We start from the raw sequence: 23,870 nt of genomic DNA on the forward strand, positions 1-23,870 counted from the left end.
GCCTTCTGACTCACCCCTCAAATAAATACAGTGGAAAACATAACCTACAACTACCTGAAAACTCAGCAGACATGGAGACAACCAGAAAGCTCTGCAGTCCATGGGTTTTGCACTACCCTCGGATTACCTCACTGATTTTACAGTTATGAGATACACACAGTACTAATGTATGATCCAATGATCCAATGCATTTCTACTCTGATAAAACATAAGTAGTGTATCACAGGTTTTTGTTTTTTTTTTTTTTTGCTATGAAGTCATATTAAAATGTTTAAAACTGCAAACAAATAAATACACATGCTTATATACATAGTGCCAGACGTTACAGTACTCTCTCTTTTACCACAGACTTAATAGAAAGAAAAGTAACATCAAGTGTTACAAAATTACAGGGAGCTTTTCTATTTTCCTGCTAGAGCTAATGACAGCTGCCATGACACAGCTCTGCAGAGGCCACAGCAGTTCTGATGCTGCAATTATCACAACTGCAAAAATATGCTCATAGCCTCATTCCTCTACCTGTATCTGTGAACTCACAGACAGAAATAAAATCAATTAATTGCACTTATAAATCAGATCCAGCAGATTCCCAAGGGACATAAATCTTGGTAGCAGAAGCCACTGATTCAAATGACCAATTAAGAGACAGTGTAAAATCTTCATGATGCAAATGCTTTTTTTTTTTCCCATGTCAGTCTACATCTATGCCAAGTAATGGAAATTTTACACTGAAGTACCAAAACAACAACAACAACAACAAAATCAACAAAAAACCCAAAGAAGAAAAGCAGTTCTCAGCTCTTTTTGCTGCTTGCATATTAGCACAGAGGTTAAAGAGAAGTACTGATTGCTTAACGTACAGATGCTGATAACCTGAAATTGTGACAACCTTCTAGGAGATTCATACTGCTGCCCAGAGGACTCTGGCAACTTGGGTTTCTTAGGAAGGAGGTTTCTGATGAATTCACTGTGGTGCAGCTGCAGTTTAGGGGAGCTGCTCTTATGCACTATCCACAAGGTAACAGATAGAAGATGTGGTGAGATCAATGCCCCTTCGGGGAGCAGGGAGGAAGGTTCAGCAGATAGACTCAAGAGCAGCTCAGAAACCTAACTTGTGCTTTGACATCCATCACTAGATTTTAATATTCTTCTGCTTTCCCATAATTATGCTTGTAGTTACATATTATTACACTAGCTCAATAATAAAAATAGCAAATTTATAGCAAAACAGTTACAAAAATAGCAAACTATATATATCTTGCATCGTTCCACTTCAAAAACATTGTCAATGTTTTATAATAATAGTAGATTTTTTTTGCTAGCTTCTTGGCCACAGTCCTTATTGAAGAAGACACTACATACAAGTCAGTGTCATTTTTAAGGCACTACAAAAACCAGGTCTGAATACAAAGCCTACAGAAGGCTGCATGAGAAGTTAAGGTGCCAAGACTAGGAGCGGCTGTACTGCACTGCGCTGTACTTGGTGACCCTGGAGGACTTGCTCAGCGTGGAGCTGGCAGGAGGTGCCCCCTCCAGAGGGCTCAGCAGGGAGTCTGTGATCAGCACCTGTTCAGCTCCACCAGGCCCTGCTGAGGCTGTGAGGTCATTCTCATTCACCACCATGCTCTGCCCTTCAGACAAGGTGGGAAAGCTCGGTGAGCCCTGCTCAGTGCTGGGCACGAGCACTGTCTCCCGCTCCCTCACCACCACATACCTTGAGTTGGGGAGGTCCTGAACTGCCATGGTTCCTACCCCAGGGCCCTCTGACGTCACCATCCTTTCTGTAACCACCACGTTGCTTCCGGAGGGCAGGCTGGGGACTTCCACCATTCCCCTCAAGCTCGAGGCAGGAGCCAGCACCCTTTCTGTCACCACTATGTTCTCCTTAAACTGGGGATCTAAAAAGCTGGCAGTTGAGTGGGTATGGCCCTCTGCAGAATAGGATGTTTCCTCCGATACTACAGCACCTCCTGCCTGCACTGATGGGGTGGGTGAGAAGTAGCCACCTGAGGCAGAGGCTTGTTTGGAGCTGAAAGCCTTTTGCTCATTAACGTCAAAACTGGATTCATTCTTGGAGCTACCGTCTTTCATGTCGATGCGTCTGCCTATGCATATTTCTGCCAGAGTCTTAAATTTGTCTCCTAAATCATCAAGAAAGCGGTCGTCAAGATCACCCTCAATAAAGCTGCAGCAGCCGATGGAGCCATGGGGGGAGCTTGACTCCCCCTGAGAATAAACCAGGAGACAGTCCCTTGCAGCTTGAGCTTCATCTTCCGCAAAAGAGACAGCTTTCTAAAGATGGGAAGCAAAAGAAAGCAAAAGTTTGTTAACCTTTTTACTACTTTGCTACTACTTTACTAACCTTACTACTAGACATAGTAAACTTGAAAGAAATCAGGAATCATTAAATCACAGAATCATAGAATTGCTCAGATTGGAAAAGTCCTTAAAGATCATCAAGTCCAACCACAATCTAACCAAACCCACCACTAAATTATGTCCCTGAGCACCACATCCAAACAGTTTCCCAAACTTTCTAAACACATCCAGGGATGGTGACTCAACCACCTCCCTGGGCAGCCTATTCCAGTGCTTAACAACCTTTCTGGAAAGAAGTGTTTCCTGATATCCAACCTAAACTTTCCCTGGCACAACTTGAGGCCATTTCCCCTCATCCTGTCACCAGTGAGAAGAGATCACCCCCAGTCTCGTTGTAAGCACCTCTCAGGTATTTGGAGATAGCAATAAGGTCTTCCCTCAGCCTTCTCTTCCCCAGACTGAACAGCCCCAGTTCCTTCAGTCACTCCTCGAAGGGCATGTTCTCCAAGCCCTTTACAAACCTTGAACGCTTAGTCAAGGGGATTATAATAACAGCATCTGTCAACCAATCAGAGCAGGGCCTAGAACTGCTTTTTGCTTTTTTGAAGTTACTCTGAGCTGGACAGTGAAGTGATGAGAAGAAAAAAAGAATACTTTGGAATTTAATGGAAAGCCTTGGGTACATCACCATCTGCTACTTCTCCCAGATAACCATTTATGATACCACTCCTTTCTCAAAAAGAGTCTACTCACATTTTGCTTCAGTGAATAACTCTCACCTGTAACTAGGTCTTTGTGGGAGAGTGCCAGTGCCATGTCTGAGAGTATCTAACATTTAAGAGTACATTTCATGAGAAAAGGCTGATATATCATCACTGTCATGGCTCTTTTCATTTCTGTAGTCTGCAGGATCACACCCAAGTGAACAAATTACTGAGTTAAACAGTTTGGTATGTATGGGAACATACTCCAGCATACACTGGCTCTACCCAGAACAAGAAGGATTAACCAAGTTCTGGCTGTACCTTTTCCAAGGCAAGCTCAGTCTGAAGGCAGCATCTGCAACTGGGCTGCTGCTGCTGCTGCTTTCAGACTGAACTTGCCCTGCAACTGGGTTGCTGCTGATGCTGGCACAAATCTTTGTATGCTCTTGCAGCAGCTCCAGTTGCGGGAGTAGAGGTGGCCAAATCCTTTGGGCCTGCTGAACCAGCTTTACTAATATGGTTGCTGGCTCGTGCTCAGACCCACTCATGCCATATTTGAAGTACTGTAGTACTTATTAGCTCAGGCATCTGTGTAATGTGGTATGTATCCAGATCCAAACTGATTATTTATATTTACCTGCATTTGATCCTGGGAGCAGACACATCATCTGAGATGCTTCTACAGAAATCAGCACACACATGGAACTAATTGGTTCAGATATTTTTCTAGTTTGTTCTTTACTCTTTTCTCATTCATTTTTAGTTCTGTATCTGAAGTATTTTAGTCACTCGACTTTAGCCACCCAAAGGACTATAACAATAACTAACCTGTTATCGTCCAGTTGTATAACATCTACTAAGCATCTCCTGCAAGATTTCAGCAGGTAGCTGTGCTCGGAATGTCTTAACATTCAGAAGCAAAATGAGCAGAATCGCTACTGTTGTGTCTGCTCACCTAGATCAGTAGTCAGAACACACAGGAGATACACAAATCCTTCCCTAGCCTGAGGTGACTCAAACCTGCACAGCTACTCTCCTGCCCAGCCCCATCGTCAGTCATCTATAGAGACTGAAGATGTTTAATTTGTAGACATGAAGGATGATCTCTGCACTCCCTGGCATACAGAAGTGGAACCTTCCCCTGTTAGTAGCTCACCAGCCAAGTAATAACAGAAAGAGGAATAGTTACAATGAATAGGATTATCCTATTGTTCAATAGTTAGGTTGCAAAAAAATAATTCAGAAAAGGGATTGCAACATATGCTTGATGTGCATCTGGTGAACTGCCTTTCACCCAAACTACTGCACAACCAGACAAATCCAGCACCTCTTAATCAGCTGTTTTTAAAATGCAGACCCACCCTACTATTTGACGTCTATGGCTTATCTTTCAAAAACTTGCTCTGTGAAAGGTTTGTAGCCGTGACTCATCTAGAGTCACCAGTGCCTTCCTGCAGGACAGTTACTATGCTCAAGTCCCCGACATTTATATCACATCATCTTCCTCATTGCTTCTTCCTGGATATGGCTCCTTGTTCACTGCTAAATACTCTGAATCCCAAACCTTGAGAAGGGTCTTGTCAGTGAAGATCATGTAAAAACCCAAAGATGCTACAAAACTTAGCACTGTCGAGGTCTACATCCCACATGTGAGCCTAACTCAAAAGTCCTTAACAGCCCACTCACACACACATAGCACTGACCCTTATCAGGATTGTTTACATATAAACAATCCGTTCATGTTTATAATAACATAAAAAGCATTTCACAATGCTAAGCATACATCTCAATATACTGTTATTCTCAGGTCATATGCTTACGTCAGTGAAGTAATCTCTTAAAAATTCTTCATTCATGGCCCCTGCAGATCCCATCGCCACACCTCCTCCAGTCACCACCATGTTGCCTTCTCCAGATACCATGCCTACAGACCCTCCAGTTGCCGTGGTTCTGGTATGGTAATCAGCACGATGAAGATGTCTTTGCTCTTCCCTGGTAATCAAGTTGTTCTGCCCTCTTATGTAAGAGGTGGAACTGCTTCCTCCTGCTGCAGCTTCCTCTGCACTCATTCCTGCTGCCGCCACTGCTGCTGTTACTGCTGCTCCGCTGGCTGGTCCCTTCAAGTTCTCCGATGCAGTGGGTAGCATAACACTTTGCATTAACTGCAAGAAAAACACGAATGAGGATGTGACATGAAAGCTAGGCTATCTAGCATATGGAGCTCACCAAACCAGCAGCCAGGCTGGGTGGAACCTGGGAGGGTGCTGAGTTAGGACATGTTCGAATTTGTACTGATTCATGTTGCTGCAGAGTAAAGAGCTTTCTGAAAGAGGGTGCAGCTTCCATGACTGTGTTCCCAAGGAGGATCACAGAAGTATTTCCACAGGTCATTGTTCTTAAAACTCAAAGGGTTGAGAATGAAAGAGGGGGGAAAATAAACAAGAAAAAGACCTGCGAAACTCCAGTGTGCTCAGCCTTCCAACTATGGGGAGCATGCAATGCCTGCTGTCCTTGTAGTGCTACCTGGCCCCTTCTTCTTTTCTTAGCTTCCCTGTCAAATTCACAATCTTTCATCAAGAATTTGGTGTGAGTGCTGGCCCTAAAATAAAAGCTTTTTCCCTTATTTCTTATTGTCATGCAAAAACAGGCCGGTGTCATACCCTTTTGTCTGTTTGTATAGGACAACAAGAAGAAACACCTCTAGCATTCATTTCTCTGTCTGTTGCATTCCCTCTGCATTTTGAAGTTCTTTTTCTGCCTTTTTAAAAAATTGTAATAATATTGAAATCGTATTAACTTTATTTTTTAATAATCCTTTGTTTAAGAAGATAAACACACAAGAAAGTAATTTAAAATGCAACCTGAAGCTCTGAACTGGTGATGGGAAGCTCAGCTTTATAACCCGATCATTCACAGCTTTACAGCTTTACCATACACTCCCAAACAGGCAGTGAACATTCCAGGCTTGCAGATGCAAATAGCATGGATGCTTTTCCCACACTTTATCTTCTAATCAGATACTATCAGCATGTGCTTGATTCCTTTGCCTTTACTTTGGGATTTTAACACTAAGGTTGATGTTTCTAGAGCTGCTGTTGGAATTCCCTTTCCATGCATTCTTCATTGAGCCTGATGGGGTTAACTTTAATTAATATTCACGTGTGGCTAAAATCTGCTGTGCAGGTTGAAAACATCAGCCCATTATGCGGTAGAGACGAGTGCAAAACTGAGCACTTGGCTGGAAATCAAAGAAAAATGCTGCTAGGGAAAACCTGCCTTCTCCTCAGGAGCTGCTCCTTCACTGTTCCATTTACGCAACATCTCTTCGCTACAGTCTGGTATTGCAGCAAATCCTTTCTTTGCTCCTGAGCCGCATGGACACAACAGCAGTAATAGCGGAATAACTGCAGGGAAACACAAGTTTGTCATTAGTGATGGACTGACTAGGGTCAAAGCATGTTAACAGCCAATACTGAAGTCTGGCCAGCAACGCGTCTTTAATGAGTTAAAGAACATCATACGAACAAATAAGGAGTGCAGTCAATTCCCAGAAGTTCAAGGTATTTCCTGGAAACATAAGCAGGGATTTTTTTCTAAACAGTAAACTGACAATGAACCTGTCACTCCTGCAGATGATTGTGCATGTATTTATCCTTACTTCTACTGAAGATCTCATGTAGCAAAACCAGCCCCAAAAGTGTACAACCTCAGCATTTCCAACTCCTGTCCTGTTACTAACTACATCAAGACATTTCCTTATGGAACACTCCCATGAGTGGTCGCATTTACAGTATTACCTAGAGAGCTCAAAATGATTCAATTTCAGAAGGAAAACATACTTCTGTGGAATTAACTTTGTTTTCTCATAGCCAGAGCGCTACTACTACAAACAATGAATTATTGTCCTTTCAAATTATTGCCCTTTCATTCTTGTCTAGTAATTGGCGACCCTGCACATAGCAGGGGGGTTGAAACTAGATGATCATTGTGGTCCATTTCAACCCAGGCCATTCTAGGATTCTATGATTCAAATGCAGTACTAGTATATATGGCCATACCCTGACTGCAAGTATTTCTCTTGTTTTTCAGCTTTTGCTTTGTCTTACCAATGTGACTTCTTACATTATGTACTGCTCAGATTAAGGAACCAGACCTGGGTCTGTAATTAGGGAGAACATTGAGAGAGTGCTGTGATTTGAGTGAGAAGAGCTAGGGTTCACACAGGGAAGTGTGGGAAATGCTAAAAGGATACCTTAGTGTTTCCCCACCTATTATTTATGGCGTTATAAACTAATATTATGAGCTGTACATATTAACTTCAAAATGCACAGCTTCTGAATGTATAGTGCTGATATTGCAAAAACAAACTGGAGATCTGCCATGACTGCACATAGCCTAGGAGTTTACATGAAGTACACCAAGATGATAAAACCTGGGAGCACAACAGTTTACTCCCTGGTACTTTGTGGACCGTATTTGTGGTGCTTCTGACATAACATGAAATGATTACTTACGCAGCAGAAGCAAAAACGCCAAGATGATTAGTGCAATCGCTCCTGGTCCCAGACTTGCTGACCCAGTGCCAGTAATTCTATCTTTGCATCCGCCGTCAGCAGTGCACGTACAAACAAACAGTTGCAGGGTTTGTGGCTGAGCACAGCTGAACCCTTGGAAATCCTGTATTAGCAGGGGGACTTCAGTACTGCCTGCCTTCAGGTCCTGGGGAACCAACCGTACACTGGTGGCTAAAGCAGAAAGGTGGGGTTAGTGAAAAAGAAAAAAAGAATACAAAATGAGTGGACAGAAAGTTAACTCCTCTAAACCTTCTCAAACTCCCAACAAGCTCCCTCCGTTTAGGACCAGTCAATGCAACCCAACTTAAATTTATGTCCGTGGCAGCATATGTGCTTTTTTATTTAATCACGTAATTTACGCTGGTAACAAATGGCCATGCTCTCTTGAAGACTCAGAAAATCACAGAAGAGCTTTGCACCAGCAGAGACCATCACAAAAGATAGTCTGATTGCTTACAGAGCACTAACCTTCACTTCATCCAGTCAGCTAAAGGCTGAATTCACAAAAATCAACTTCTGTCATTAGGAGATTAACTTGCTGTAAGCTACTGGCAGACATATTACCATGCCATGTCTAGGACAGGACTGGGCAACAGGTGCTCAAGAGATCCCGGATGAGGAGTTGAATACCATCCTGTTTTGAAAAGCTGTAATCTCTGTAATTGCTGCTAGTCTGGCTACAAGCAGGGTGAGGAAAGGCAAGATTTCTTTTTCAGTCCTAAACTGTGATTAGGACTGTGCTGATTGCTCTGCAGTGTTGTGTTGTAGGATTATGAATAACAAGAATTGTTCTGAGAAGAAAAAGTATTTTCTAGTGTCTTCAGTCTACCTGAAGCATTTCCTTCAAGTGTTTCCCAGGTATATAAGAATGGGAATGTAAGAAGAAAATGCGAATCTAGTTTTGAAATACTCATTAAAATAATTTTTGATTTATGATCTACATATGGCTGGCTCATCAAACTGGACTAAAATGGTCCAGTTGAGGGAAGGCAACAGGCCCCAGAACACGATTATTTTTATAGCTGATAGAGGGAAGGCATCAGAACACAAGCAACATGTCCTCAGACGGGATTTCATATATGAATTATTTTTTGTCTGTATCAGTCAAGCTGAATTACTGGAATTAGCAAAGTGTAACACTCCTGTAGAACTCCAGAAAACTGAAAGTAATTCAACATATTTTTTCTTACCATTTTTGGATGCAATTATCCATTTTCTTGCTGTTCCTTCTGGCTCATCAATGACAGAAAAGCTGTAGGGAGCACTGTTTGGGTAACTATCTATATCATTAGCTGTAACATCAACAAACTCTGCATCTAAACACACAGTCCGTATAGGGTTCTCAATAACTGGGCAGTTATCATTCTCATCTTGAACTTGAATAACAACGGTGCCAGTGGCTGTTTTTGTAGGAAGATCTAAGGTTACAAAATATGAAAAATTAAATCATTTCACAAGTACAGAAATTTTGTCTTAAAATAAAAAAACCCAACATTTTCCCAAACATAAGCACTTCTGAAATGAGTTTATGGGAGCAATGTTTCATTCCTAATGTCAATGACTGTGTTGACAAAGTTCTTCTGAAGACAAGTTGTTTTACTACCTTAATGTAAAAATGTATTTCTTGTGCATAGCTACACAATAATAAGCAGGTTACAAAGAATTCTAACTAGCTATACAAGAAATTCAGAGATTCTTTCCAACTTAGCTTTCCAGAAAATTTAGGACTTTGAAATCTGCTTATTATTATAGTGAGATACTGACAATTTCCACCTATGTCTTCACAAAACTTGTTTTAAAAGCTTGTCTTGATACAGTCAAAGAAAAACAAGCATCCTGGCAACCCAGTCCAAGGTTTGTCCCATTTCATAGAGTTGCCTTTGTCCCTCCACAGAGCCTACTGGAAACTGCACTGGGCACCTAAATTTTAGGCAGTTGAAGGTAGGGAGGTTAAGCCAACTGTAGCCATAGAAATACAAACTGAGCCCTTAAAAATAATAATTAAAAAAACCCAACACCTCCCCCCCTCCCCCCAAGGAAATTAACAAAAGACACCAGATCCAGTAAAGCAGAAACAGAACTTTCTAAACTTACCAGTAGTTACACCCAACATGGTAAAAGTGTAGGTACCATTTACTACATAACGTGATTCGTAGTCGAGGTTTTTAGCAAGCTGGATTTCACCCGTATTTGAATTTATCGTGATCCAGTTTGCTGGGTCTCTTCCTTTCATATATCTGATGAAAATCACATAAAAAAGTAAAAATATCATACTTAGAAGATCAAAACAACTACCAGAAGAAAAAACAGCTTCATACTATGCCTACTCTTTGTGCGGGCCAAACTCTGACACTGCTGTCAATGTAATTGTTTTCAACTATTAACCTTAGATTATAAACCTACCCTGGCTGTTGAAACCTGCTTTTCCCTCTCAAGCCAGCCAGGACATAGGTGTGCCAGTGTTATCGAGTGAAACAAGAATGCCTGTTCCACTCGAGAGGCAGCGTGCTGCTGACCACGATGCTCCCCTTCCCCTGACCGTCCTCCCAGCCATGGGTGAGCAGCAGCCCCCTGGAAAGGCTGTATAACAGGCATGAAGAAAGGGACCCAGGGTGAGGTTTGTACCTCTGTCAGTTCCTAACACTTCTAAATGCCACCACAGTGGTAGTTCAACAATGTTTTAGCTGATGTGCTACAATTCAAAAGCTAAAGACAGCCACATGAATGCATACGCAGGCTTATCTACCCGAACATCCTTTTTTGTTCAATTTCTGTGTGTTTCTCTATACTCCTTCCTGATAATTCTGCATGTAACTATGGACAACTTCAGCACAAGCACTCATCATTTACCAGAAAATAAATGGTATTTTCAAATCAGTCATTTTCTGCCAAATAGAATATTGATAGTAATGGTGTTCTTTTAGTTGTCAATTATGCGTAGGAGAGAACAGATTTCCTCTGAAATTATTTCAGGTCAATACACACATTTTTACAGTAAGCTATAGTTTCTGACACGCTCAGTTATGAGGGATATATAAAAAGATTCTTACTTAACGTGCACTGCAGCTTTTCCAGTGTCTTCATCAATGGCTTGATACTGTCCAATGACCTGCCCTACTCGCATGCTCTCACTTGCTCCAATAATTTTTGTCCCACTGGGGAATACAAGGCCTTCCCGCACATCAATCACATTAATTTTGATTGGAATTGTTTGTGCTTTATAGCTGTTTTTAATGGACTTGTGAAATTCTGCTTTGTTTGTAACAACGATGCCCAGGTTTAGGTTTTTCATTTCTTCATAATTTAGCTCCTAGAGCAAACAAAAACAAACAAAAAATCCCTCAGAATTTGATGGTATTCGATATTGAGACAACATCCAGATGTTTAATATTTAAATAATGCTGATGGAGGATGCTACAGTGGAAAGAACTATAATTCAGCATGTTACTCTCAATTCAAAACACCTCTTGAAGAGTATGTTAAGAAGATTGCTCCTTGTTTTTCCATGGATGGCAGCACTGGTATTACTTGATATTATCAAATTAATTTAAGGTATGTGCAATGAGTCCTACACAAATATTTTGCATTTGCCTTCAGTGAATCCCTACTCAGAATTATTCTACTCTTCTACATTTTTTTTAAATGATTTGAACAATTTGGTTATTAGTAATGCCTTTTTTTTTTTTAATTTTTACTATTATTGTTTTATTTCTAATAATTTCCAAGTTTGAGATAAGGAAAACAGAGCAGAAGAAAAATAAAGCTTAGCATACTATGCATCTTCAGCTCCTGTCACTAAAGAAGAGTGAAAGCTCCACAGAAATCCACAATGTAAATAGTCTGTAGCCATGACTCCCGGAGTAGGTGCTGCATGCAGTTATCTGTGGCCATGGGAAATAAGTAAACTGAGACAAGCAAGGAGAGCAAATATGCGGGAAAGGTTATAGCATATGTGCTACTAGCACTGCTGCCCAACAACAAGGAAGATCTGGGGTTTCTGTTCCACTGGATACATAGTGCCACCACACAGAATGTGGTGAACAAAATTATTATTTTGTACAGAATTACTGAATACACCACCAAAAAATATAAGAGAAGCATCCACCACGTACATTTATAGTTTATTTACTAACTATAAATAATTTGTACATCAATCCCTATTAAGGGAATCAATTACTCTAAAGACTCACAAAGAATATACTAACCTTCACAAGAGTCAAAATTCCTTCATTTGTGTTGGTATCTGTTACTATACGAAAATAGCCGCCTTCATTGCCAGAGACAAAAGAAAAGTTTGCCAACCAGTTATCAGAAAACTCTTCATCTTTATCAAATACTTTTATTCTCATAATTTCCACATTTGCTCTGTTTTCTTCAACACTTCCTTCAAACTGCAAGAGCAAAAACGTTTAAATGTAAAAAGATGTCCCAGTCTACCGTATTTCATCAGTACAAGAAAGTCTGCATAAGACTTTCTTAAGCAATGGGATACCAGCAGGTGTACAAACACACCAAATATCATGGTGAATTACTTACTGCAGAACTTTCAAGCACAGGAAGGTTGTCGTTGACATCCAGAATCTTGATTTCTAAAGAGCATGTAGCACTATTCCCATCTGCTGCACCGCCACGGTCCTTCCCTTCCACCACCAAAGAATAGCTACTTTGTGTCTGTCATAATTAAAAAAAAAAAAGAAAGAAATGCTTCAACTAGTTTAAATTTTTGTTGCCTTACTGTATTACCAGTATCTTATTTTGTCAAAACCTCTCAAGTAATGGCCAATCAAAACTCATTTTCTCTCTACTATTAAATCTTACACATAGCTCTTTCTACTGGAGTAAAGCTGAGCCTTAGAAAAGGGTTTGGGAGTTTTGCATTTTCCTCCCAAAGAGTTAGACTGTGCTCAAATGGAAAATGGAAAAATTTTAGTAGCCACGGACAGGATACAGCAATACCTGCACATTGAGACAGACCCAGATACAGGGATAGCATCCACAGCCTCTGTGAGCTAATATAAAGATCACCATCTGCTGGTCAGTGAAAATACATGCAAGCATAAGGAAAGTTGCTGACAGTATTTGGCTTTCAACACTTTCAAAGCAGCATCATTTCTTAGCCTTTGAGTCCTGATTTGTACAGCAATCTACCAAAGTCTAGATTCAACCAGCAGGTTTACAGGTTGGTGACCTGGGTGTTCTATCCACAGGCCCACCAGCAAAGAAATGACACCCACGTGTCATGTAACTGCTGCCCAGCTGCACAGAAGGGACAGAAAACAACAGCCACCAACTGGTATAGTGAGAGGGAGGAGACAGGATGAAAGCAAGCTATACCTCATCCCCTCCCAAAGCTACTGGAAAACATACATCAGACAGACAAGGAATGGTCCTTTAAACCCAACTGGGATGAAGGAAGGAGAGAAGTGACAACAGGTACCAGAAGAATGCTATCAACAGATTTTTTTTATTTTTTTTTATTTTTTTTTTTACCTCTCTGTCAAGGTTTATTGCTGCTACTTGAACCTCGCCAGTATCTTTATTCATACTGAATGCAGAACTAGGGCTTTGGGAAATGATCTTGAATGCAATTTTGGAATTCAGGTTATTTGGTTCATCTGCATCAGTTGCATTTAACCTCATTACAATTGTACCTGAAAAAAAAACCAACAAAATACAATATTTGGTTATGCTGCCATGCACTGGCAAGTATTTTTAATGTAATGTTACAGGTAAGAGTGTACTGCCAGATGTAATGCACAATTTTCTCATTTCACAATGCCCCTACCTCTGGCATATTAATAGAGCTGAAGAATTGTTCTTGAAATTCAATTTATGTTAAAACCTCAAAAACAAAACTACATATCAACACAGATCTGGAGGTTGTAGAATTCAACTCATCACAACTACTCAATGAGTTGAATTCTTGCAAGAATTCTGACAGAAAACTTTAGATATTGTATAAAGAAGATGGAAACTTTATTTAGACAGTAAATTGCATTTCCCTCATACGTCATTCTAAAGGAAGTAGAACAACTTTTGTACATGAACATCAATACAACAACTGCTCTTTACAGACTGATGCCCTCCAACAGCTTGATTCAAAATCAATTGTGGCTCCCATGCTGCAAGCCCCTTATATGCATGACACAGGATGTTGTAATGCTGTACTTGGAAAGAGCCAACCTTAGTGTCCAGCACCATTAGTTGGGTTTGAGCATCAGCTGGAATTCAAGAAGAGAGACAGTTACCATATGGCTGCTACTGACTTGAAAGGCAGCTGGGGGAATTCAATACCTCACATAAATGGATGGTCAGTAATTTCTATCTTCAGATTGCCATGGCATTGAAAAGAACAGGATATCAGGTATTTATTAGGATGTTTTATTCTGGGAAATAGTCTATTGCTCCCAGATCTGTTCTTATGTTTACTGTCGATAATGGGAAACCTGCCAATAGCTTGTTCTGAGGTTTGGGTGATGATTGTATACTCTTAACATCGAAGTGCTTCTCCAGACTATAAAATAAAGGAGAACTTTAGAAGACAGCAGAGCTAAATGCTTCCAAAATAGGCTGGAATTGCTAGGCCAGAAGATGGATGGAATTCTCCATGCAGTGTCTACTTAAGGACTCCCTGGCTTAGTGGCAAGTCTGACCCAAAAACAAAGTTGGCATAAGAAGAAGTCTCGTTCTCTGTTGCCTTTATGCTCATACTTTCCCTTCATCACACTACACAACTCAGCCCTGAATAAAAACATGCATTCAAACTTGGATAACCTGTCCTACATAAGCAAGATAATGCACTATTGTTACTACAGATATGCTGCTGCACTGACTATATTCACTTCTGTTCTTCAATACATTCAGAATAGGTAAATTAAAAAATATATAAAATGTTACCTGTTTCACTTAATTCTTCAACTGAACCAACAAAAACTTCATGTGAAAACACTGGAGGATTGTCATTTATATCTAGAACTCTAACTGGAAGGTCTATTGGCTCTTCCAGTTTTGCTCCGGTCTTATCTAGAGCATGACCTCGCAACTGAAATGATTCAGACAGAAACAATAAGAAAATGAGTGACTGTAATATATATATGTGAGCACATACACAAAATATAAAATATATAGCAACTAAAACTATTAGCAGTTATATGTATGTATATATACACACACACATACATATATAAGTGTCCACAAACATTAAAACCTATTGAAATAATGTATATTTTTATTAAAAAAGGAAAGAAGAGCATTTATAAGGGTAAAGTTACTATTCAACTTACAAATAGCACTGGAGTCTTTTCTCTGTCAACTTTTCCTGTGATGTTCAAGTCTCCGGTCTTTCCATTGATAACAAACAATCCATAAGGGGGTTCTGTAACTCCTTGACCAGATATAGTATAAGTTACCACTATCCCTGTGTCTTCAAAATCAGAATGTATCTAGGAGGAGCATGATAGAGTAAATAGTAATTGGTAAATAAAACCACATTTCAAAACATATAATCCTTTTAGCTATTTTCATAATGAACAAACAAAAATTAGTATTAAATACAGTTTTTCTACATGGTTTACAGTGTTTAAGATGTTGAGATGAAACCAGAAGAAAAAGTTACATGCTCTCTTTGAAGATCTAGTCCAACGGAGATTAGGAATGTGATGGACAGTGCAACAGCTAGGAACCACAGAACAGAGAGAAGACTTGGACAAAGAAAGTTGGATAGCACACAAGTGCAAGGAAGAGTCTGACTGTTCCATGTACACCTTTCTGTCCAATCACCACCAGCAGTTTTGGGAGCTGCTAGCCAACTTGAACTAGAGCTGAGTAACTCTGGTTGGGTGGTAGAGTGAAAAAAAATTCAAAAACACTGCATTTCCAAAAGTATTATGAAAATTGTTGACTGGGAAAAGATGAAAGACTCAGCTGAATCAGGCTTCAAGAGTAACTCATCTTAAGAAGAAAACTGAAGGAAATGTGCCAATTTTCTACTAGTATTCAATAGTTCATTAAAATTAAAGAAACATCTGTGTCTGTGGTTAGGGCAGCTACATCTTTATTTTATATTTTCATCTCTGTGTATTCTGTATTTATCTCTTTTCAGGTCTTACTCTAGCAATTGGATTCCTATAAGAATTGTCTTCCTCTTCCCGTATGAAAGCAGGAGGGACCGTCCATTCTCGTTTCTGTCTGACAAGGCTGTTGGGATGAGTTAATGTGCCATTCTTGCCACTTCGATTATAAATCTGTGAAAAAGAACAAGGCTGAATGTCAGCATAACATCTAGTCGCTTAAGATAAAATGCTTTATTGCTGTGCTAGTCCACATTTCTGAATAGCATAGGCCATAACCTGGGCATTCTGCTTGCACAAAACCATGTGCTGACCTTACCACTTATTTTCTTCCAAGGAGGCTATGCACTCTTTCAATAGTTAGTAATTTTGAAATCACAGAGCAGACTAGCCTTCTGAAGCACAATTTAAAACTACACATTCCTGAAGCTGTTTGAACTGAAAAACTACAGTAATCTTTTAATCAAGACAGACATATAAAACCCAAGATTTAAATACACAGGCACATTTGCATGACCAGGGTATGGTGAAAATACACCTGTTCTGACAGATCTAAGTGCTTGTCACCAGATGTGGAATGAAGTTTGCCATTGACACTGCTATAAACAACTACTTCTGCCTCATTATGCTGTTTAACGTCTCATCAATACTGACTAATACTCACCTTCTTCTATAATACAGGATACACGCAATAAGCAACCCATTCACTGTCTCAGCTATCCTTGCCCAGGTACCCCTCATTCCTGCTGACTCCTGTCCTTCCTCCTCCTGTCCTGCTGGTGCCCAGATCCACAACAAACACTGTATCACAGCAGTTGACTTCATTTATGGAGAGTTAAAAAAGATATTTACAATGTAACATTTTTGCTAAAGTTTCTTGAACATCACTCTTTCGATGGATGTGGGATTGGTCCTTTTCTTACATTTGTGCTTTCATTTTGTTACCCATTATACAGATTTCATTGTTCAGAAAATAGTAGAACTTGAGATACTTATCAAGTTAAATAAAGCATGTCTTTGATGCTTGTTTTTTTTTTCAGAAGGCCCTTCTTCAGGTACTGATCAAGAAAAGCCTCTCTCTTACCTTCCAATGGAGTCCATTTCCACAACTGAGACAGATCTGTAATGAAAGTGAGGTTAACTATTATTATTAATTCAGTGTCGCTTTAGCAGCACATTTCTTTATCCACTAAGAGCCCAGGATAGCTATGTATGCCCTAGAAACTGCAGTTTGGTGCCTCTTGTTAACTGTAAGCAACTGGAGTCTCAGTCAAATTATCAGAGATCCTGTGTTTGCATTCCTTGATGCTCCAAAGGTGATTTTTATTGGTCCTAAGGCCTAAGGAAAAGTAGGCTTAGAGAAGTGATTGCCTATTGAAGTCAGTAAACCATAGAATCGTAGGGCTTGGAAGGGACCTCTAAAGATCATGTAGCCACCAGCCATAACAGGTTCCCTACAGTAAGTTGCACAGATAGGCATCCAGGTAGATTCTAAATACCTCCAGAGAACAAGACTCCACCACTTCTCTGGGCATCCTATGCCAGAGCTCTGTCATCCTTGCAGTGAAGTTCTTTCTCACATTCACTTGGCACTTTCTGCAGTCCAGTTTGTGCCCCTAACCCCTTGTTCTGTCACTGAAAGGAGCATGATTGCATTCACTTGACTCCTGCCCATTTGATATTTACAGGTATTGGCAAGATCCCCCATCAGCCTGCTCTTCTTCAGGCTGAACAATCCCAGGTCTCTCAGCCTTTTCTCATAAGGGGGATGCTCCAGGCCTCTCATCATCTTTGTGTCCCTCCGTTGGACTCTCTAGAAATTCCTTGTCCTGTTTGAACTGAGGAGCTCAGAACTGGACACAGTACTCCAAATGTGGTCTCACCAGAGCAGAATAGAGGAGGAGCACCAGCTCCCTCAACCTCCTGGCCACCTGATTATTCCTCCCAGGTGCAGGACTCTACACTTGCTTTTGTTGAACCTTGTAAGATTTCTCTCCACTTATCTCTCCAGCCTGTCCAGGTCCTCCTGAACAGCAGCCCAGCCTTCAGCTGTGTCAGCTACTCCACCCAGCTCTGTATCATCAGCAAGCTTGCTGAGGGTGGATTCTACCCCTTCATCCAAGCCACTGAGAATATGTTAAATACTTTAAATGTTCTCTTTGACTGGTTTTCAAACTGCTATCTGGGCTCTCACTATTGATCCCTTCCATCTTACACTGATTGCTACATCATAGCATGATAGAATATTTTAAATTTCTCTCTTTCTTACACAATGCAACACAGCAGTCAGTGGACAAGGTTGGGAAAAGCAGCAGACAGTGGTTTCAACTTGCACAACAAAACTTTTTCAAACAGCAGTCTTCCCAGTGTGTATATCCTGAAGACAAAAATCAGCAAGCAGGAGGTTCCCTAACACATTGTGAGGGCTGCAGGATCTTATATCTTAGATCAAGCTTTTCTTATGAATATTCTTAATCTTATTTAATATTCATATGAATTTTTAAACTTTGTTTTTCTGATCAATGAGATTATACCAGTAAGGTAATGCATAACAGGGAAACACTCGTTTTCCAGTCAAGGTTTTCCAACAAGAACTACAATTCTTTAGGAAGCAGCTGTCAAAGTGTCATCTTGAACATCCTTATTTGCTTTCACAAACTGAAGGGACAAAGAATGAACAGAGACAGGGGGCATCAGGAGAGAAGTTTCCTTGTATCAGAAGCCTGAGAACAGTGTAAACTAAAGCCTGAAGTTTGCAAATACCTCAGTGGACTGAGATAAAAGAAGAGCACATCAAGGAAGTAAAGAAAATCCCATTAGTCATTAGAAATAGAAAGTCTTACAAAAGAGCCTCAAGCATTCTGTTTTCTTGCTAAAAAAAGATTATTTTGTTTTTTTACTTTTTAACCTATAACAGTCAGTGGTCCATGGTGAATTTTAAAGTGATCTAATATAGGAGTCTAACGGTGGGAATTTTGTTTATGAGATGCAAAAACACATTCGAAAGATAGGCATGTTCTGCATTTAACTGAAAATTCATAAAAGACACTAAAATTTCAAAATTAAGAAAAATATTTTTATTGAATTACTTTTCAGGAAAAGTAAAATCACACTCTACATGTGCTGAATTTTGAAATTCCCTTTTTCAACACACTACAGCTGCCTTCTATTAAGTGGCTCAGTAGGAAAACCCCCCCATCTGTCACTTGGTGTGAATCACTGCCCCTGCACAAAAACTCACACATCTAGTGACGAAATCTATTGATGACAAGGAGCTGGAAAGGCATTGGCAAAAAACAACTGTATTGCTACAGAAAATTAGTCAGAAAACCTGAAGCCTGAAGTAATAAAAATGGAATGAAATACTGCAGAATAGCACCTGGAATAGGTGAGGTGGCAGGGGAAAAGGAGGGAGTGACTGACATGTATAGAGAGTGCAAGGCTGCTCTTGCGCAAATGTGTGCTCGTGTCTTGTGAAGGAAGTAACTGAAGAGACACATTTTAAACACACGGCTTCATTTTATATTGTGAAGATGCAGAATGAGTAAGCTAGAAGGTGTGTACACCTATTTGCTTTGCTATGAAACTAGAAACCCAACCCTATAAATGTGGTCTTGTCACATGTTGTGCTGGTCAGTTTGGTGCTGAAGACCACTGGCAAGTGGACATCCTGCACACTTACAGAAGTGAGCTGAATGGAGGTTATCTCAGGGAGTCCATCTCCCTGCCCTGGGGTAGGATGAGTAACATCCATCTGCTGCCTGACATCTGTTTAACCTGTTTCTAAAAACTAGTGATGGAGATCGCAGCATTGCTGCTGAGAACACAACAGTACCCAAGTAAAGCTCTGTGGGCTTTACTTCAGACTGGAATTAACCTGAAACCATGGAATAAACATCCACAGAGGTGATGGAAACATCTCTCAGAACAGTTTCAATCTCAAAGAATCAGACTGTCACACTCTGGAGATTTGCTTCAAAAGCACAATTTGATCCAATCAAATAGGTGCACTCTACATCCATTGCATGTGTTTCCTATAACCAACATCAAAACAGCTATACTGAGAAGTCTTAATCTCAAACTGAATCTCCCTCTTCGTCATGTAGATAACGTAACTAGGAAACAGCACAACTCCCTTTTCATGACGATTACCTTTCACATATAAGAAACCTTATCATCCATTTTACCCCCAATCCCAGTTCTTTAGTATCACTATGAGAATGATAAACTAGGAATACTTGAATTTACATTACTTTTTTTTTTTTTTTGTTTTTTTTTGCTTTTCTCTAGTCTCTCCTGTAATAATTCCATTTCTTCTGATGTATGGCATCTGAGATAACACACGTCTTCAGCCAAACAGATAAAATCACAGACCTCAGGCATTCCATGCCTGCTTTCATATCTCACCACAGCCCTGTCTTTTTGTTTGTTTGTTTTTAAAGATGCATGATTTGCAGACAGAAAGTAGGCTTCTTGAAATCACCTCACTTTTGCTTTTCCTAAAACTAATCAGTTCTAGAAAAACTAAAACTAGTCAGTTTTATTTGTTTGTTTCACAGAATCATAGAATCGTTTGAATTTGAAGGGACTCCCCTACAACGAACCCCTACAATGGACACCTACAGCTACATCAGGCTGCTCAGAGCCTGGTCTAGCTTGTCTTTGAATGTATACAGGGATGAGGCACCAGCACATCCACTACTGGGCAACCTCTTCCACCCTTATCATAAATTTATTTTCCTTATATCCAGTCTAAATCTCCTGTCATTTGGTTTTAAACCATTATCCTGTTTCCCTTATCCTATCACAACAGACCTCACTACAGAGTATATTTCTTTCTTTCTTATACACACTCTTCAGATACTGAAAGGCTGCTTTCAAGCCTCCCCAGAGCTTTCTCTCCTCCAGACTGAACAGCCCCAGTTCTCTCAGCCTGTCCTCCAAGGGAGGTGTTCCATCCCTTGTATCATTTTTGTGGCCCTCCTTTGTATGTGCTCCAGCAGGTCTATGTCTCCTCTTGTACTGAGCACTCCACATCTGGATGCCTCACCAGTGCCTCTGCAGGGGGGCAGGATCACCTCCCTCGCCCTGCTGGCCACACTTCTTTTGATGCAGCACAGGATACAGTCGGCTTTGTGGTATTGTTCCTATAAATTCTGAAAAAAAAATTGCTACTGATGGTAACATTACAATCGTGATTCCAAGTATTCCATACTAGTCTAATGTCTAAAATATCAAATATTAAGGATGTACAACCTAAGAAAACATCCACAGGAAAAAAAAAAATCTCAAATCTATTCTCACTCAAATACAGGACACTTTCTAACATTTCCTCTCTCGAAGACAAAAGTGCAACGACCCTTGTTGGCTGTGCCTATGTGACAAGGCCACGGCTCCAGGTGTGTGCCCTGGACATGACCCATGTTGGTCCCAACCCTACAAGCACCATCGCTGGGCATACCCTGATGTTCCTAGAGAAAGGGTAGAGATGGGAAAGCTGCTGGGACCTTCATACAATCCTCAGGACTGATGCTATGGATATAGGTAGAAAGAGAGCACAGTCAACCAACAAATGCTTCCAGGAAAAACAGGAAAGGAAGATCCTATAATTTTTAAGGCTTCTAATGTGGAAGGTACATTGTGATTATTATTTTTTTTAATTTTTGCTTTTTAGTCAGTTCTCTGGGTTTTGCAATTATTTATGTCTTCTTTGCATGCCTTTTGACATCAGTGACTCCAGTTGGATGCTCACACAAGCAGCTACTTTCACCCACAACAATGGGTTTGTCTTGATTAAAAACCACCACACACAAAAACACACACACAAAAAGGGAACACCCCATAGTTCTCTCTCCTGTCAACGACCAAGCAGGGCAGTTTTAGTCCCTGGAATATTATGTCCCACATTAAAGCTGCAAGGCAACAGATCTCCACTCAACCTGATTTTTGGGACCTCGAGCATGAGAAATCCTGCCCAGCTCCCTGCAGCCCTCCTGAGCCCTGCTCAGCTCCCTGCTCCCAGCCAGGCCTGGCCTCCACCCTGCCTGGGCAGTGGCTGCCCAACTTCACAGGAGTTTCACCAAGCAGGGAGAGCGAGCTGCTCAGTAATGCCTCTGATTTCAAGGAAAGCTTCTTGGGGAGTTGCTAGAAACTGCCAGAAAACACCAGCCTGAACCAAACCAAGCTTTCTTTGGTTTCAGGACACTCAGAACTTGCTTCTAGCATGGAAAGCTGTTGCATAGGACAAAAGGTCTAAAGATTGAGAGCAGGGAAGGGGAAAACCCACGTATCTTGTATTTGTAAGAGTTTCGTATATATTTTCTCTAAGATTTCCAGTAAATGTTACTGACGATCCATTTTCCCTCCTGGCACAGCTCCTTCCAACAGGTAACACAGTTTACAGACAGTACACTGAACGAGAAGATGACAGCAGCACCAATTCCCCTAATCCTCCAGCAGCCCCGACAAAACCCACCTATCTCCAAACACAGGGACGTTGTTTTCATCACCTTTCCCGACTTTTCCCAACTTTCGGATCTTTCTTTCACCTCCCTCCCAGGAAGCGAACACGACAGCTGCCAAACCTCGACGGGAAGCGCCCTCCCCACGCCCCGCGCCCGCACACGGCCCCCGGGGCACCGCGTAGAGCCCGCGGTTCCCTCCCGGCTCCCACCGTCCGGCACAGCCCCAGGCAGGGACTCACCAGCAGCGCCAGCAACGGCACCGCCGCCGCGCTACCCCGCGACATGGCCGCCGCCTGCGCGCCGCGCCCGGGACGGGGTCACCTCCTACTGCCGTCAAGGGAAATGGAGGCGGCCCGGCGAGGGGCGCGCTAGTAGCCTCGGATGGGTGGAGAGAGCAGCCGGGGAGCGCCGGGGAGGGGGCAGGTAGCGCCCGTCTCGCCCCGCCCGGCCCCGCCCGGCCCGGCCAGACCTCGGAGAGCCCCCGGTACCGCCCCGCCGAGAAAGGACCGACAACCAACCGATAAATCAATGAGTGACTGATAGAAGATACACTCGTGGGAAAATGAAACGGTGAGCTGTTTTAGCGCGGCCTTCTGACAGTTCCCGTAACCCTCTATTTAACGTGCTCCTAGCTATATCCTTCCTACTCCTATCTGGCAGAGATCTCTCCTGGATACACCTCATTAATTGATGTTGACAAAGACATAACTGCTTATTCATGATGGCGAAATAAGTAAATGCCCTTCCTGTACATCCTTTGTTATAGGATGTTCTTACCTGATTGGTCTTTCTAAGATCACACTCAGTTGTTATAAATAATTTTGGAAGCAGCTGGTCATAGTGCTACCAGTGATGCTCACCAGGGAACCAGCCTTACTGCAGTCTTCTCAGTGACACAGAATCACAGAGTCACAGAATGGCCCGGGTTGGAAGCGATCTCAAGGATCATGGAGCTCCAACAGCCCCCCCTTCCCCCCCCGGCCACATGCAGGGCCACCAACCTCCACACATAAGACTAGACCAGGCTGCCCAGGGCCCCATCCAGCCTAGCCTTGAACATCTCCAGGGACAGAGCATCCACAACCTTTCTGGGCAGCCTGTTCCAGCACCTCACCACTCTCATAGTAAAGACACTGCATTCCCCTCGTGTGTATTGTAACAATGTATGGTGAACGGAATCACAGAATTGCAGAATCATTAAGGTTGGAAAAGACATCCAAAGTCCCCTAGTCTAACCATCATCCCATTCCCACCATGCTACATTACTCAGTGCCACATCTCAAAGTTTCTTGAATGCCTCCAGGGTCAGTAACTCCACCACCTCCCTGGGCAACCTCACCACTCTGAGAAGAAATTTTCCTAATATCCAGCCTGTATTGGAAGGGACCCATAAGGATCATGGATTCCAACTCCTGGTTCCACATAGGACTACATATAAATCAGACCATACGACTGAGAGTGTTGTCCAAATACTCTTTGAACTCCAACAGCTTGGGTCCATGACCTGGGCAGCCTGTTCCATGCCCACCATCCTCTGGCAAATAACCTTTTCCTAATAACCAAGCTGCCCCTCCCCTGACACAGCTCTATGCTGTTCCCTCGGGCCCTGTCATTGTCCCCAGAGAGCAGAATTCAGAGCTACCCCTTCACTCCGCTCACAAGGAGCTGTAGGCCACTGTGAGTCCTCTCAGCCTCCTCTGCACCAGGATGAGAAAACCAAGGGATAACAACGACTCCTCA

At 41.6% G+C, this 23,870-nt stretch overlaps 1 protein-coding gene across 1 annotated transcript; it reads right to left on the reverse strand.

Annotated features, from left to right (window-relative positions):
• Positions 1-1,449: 1,449 nt before the first annotated feature.
• On the reverse strand, positions 1,450-22,414 carry DSG2 (desmoglein 2; the record flags this gene model as incomplete). Its single annotated transcript, XM_079533678.1, has 15 exons — positions 1,450-2,292; positions 4,844-5,185; positions 6,300-6,427; positions 7,538-7,768; positions 8,788-9,015; positions 9,692-9,834; positions 10,648-10,907; positions 11,803-11,988; positions 12,134-12,268; positions 13,088-13,248; positions 14,495-14,639; positions 14,881-15,039; positions 15,706-15,840; positions 16,751-16,786; positions 22,370-22,414. The coding sequence occupies 15 exons, from the start codon at positions 22,412-22,414 to the stop codon at positions 1,450-1,452; spliced, it is 3,177 nt and encodes a 1,058-aa protein (XP_079389804.1).
• Between the last annotated feature and the right edge of the window lie 1,456 nt (positions 22,415-23,870).

This window comes from Tetrao urogallus (assembly GCF_951394365.1).
Source record: "Tetrao urogallus genome assembly, chromosome: 3".
Lineage (NCBI taxonomy): Eukaryota > Metazoa > Chordata > Aves > Galliformes > Phasianidae > Tetrao > Tetrao urogallus.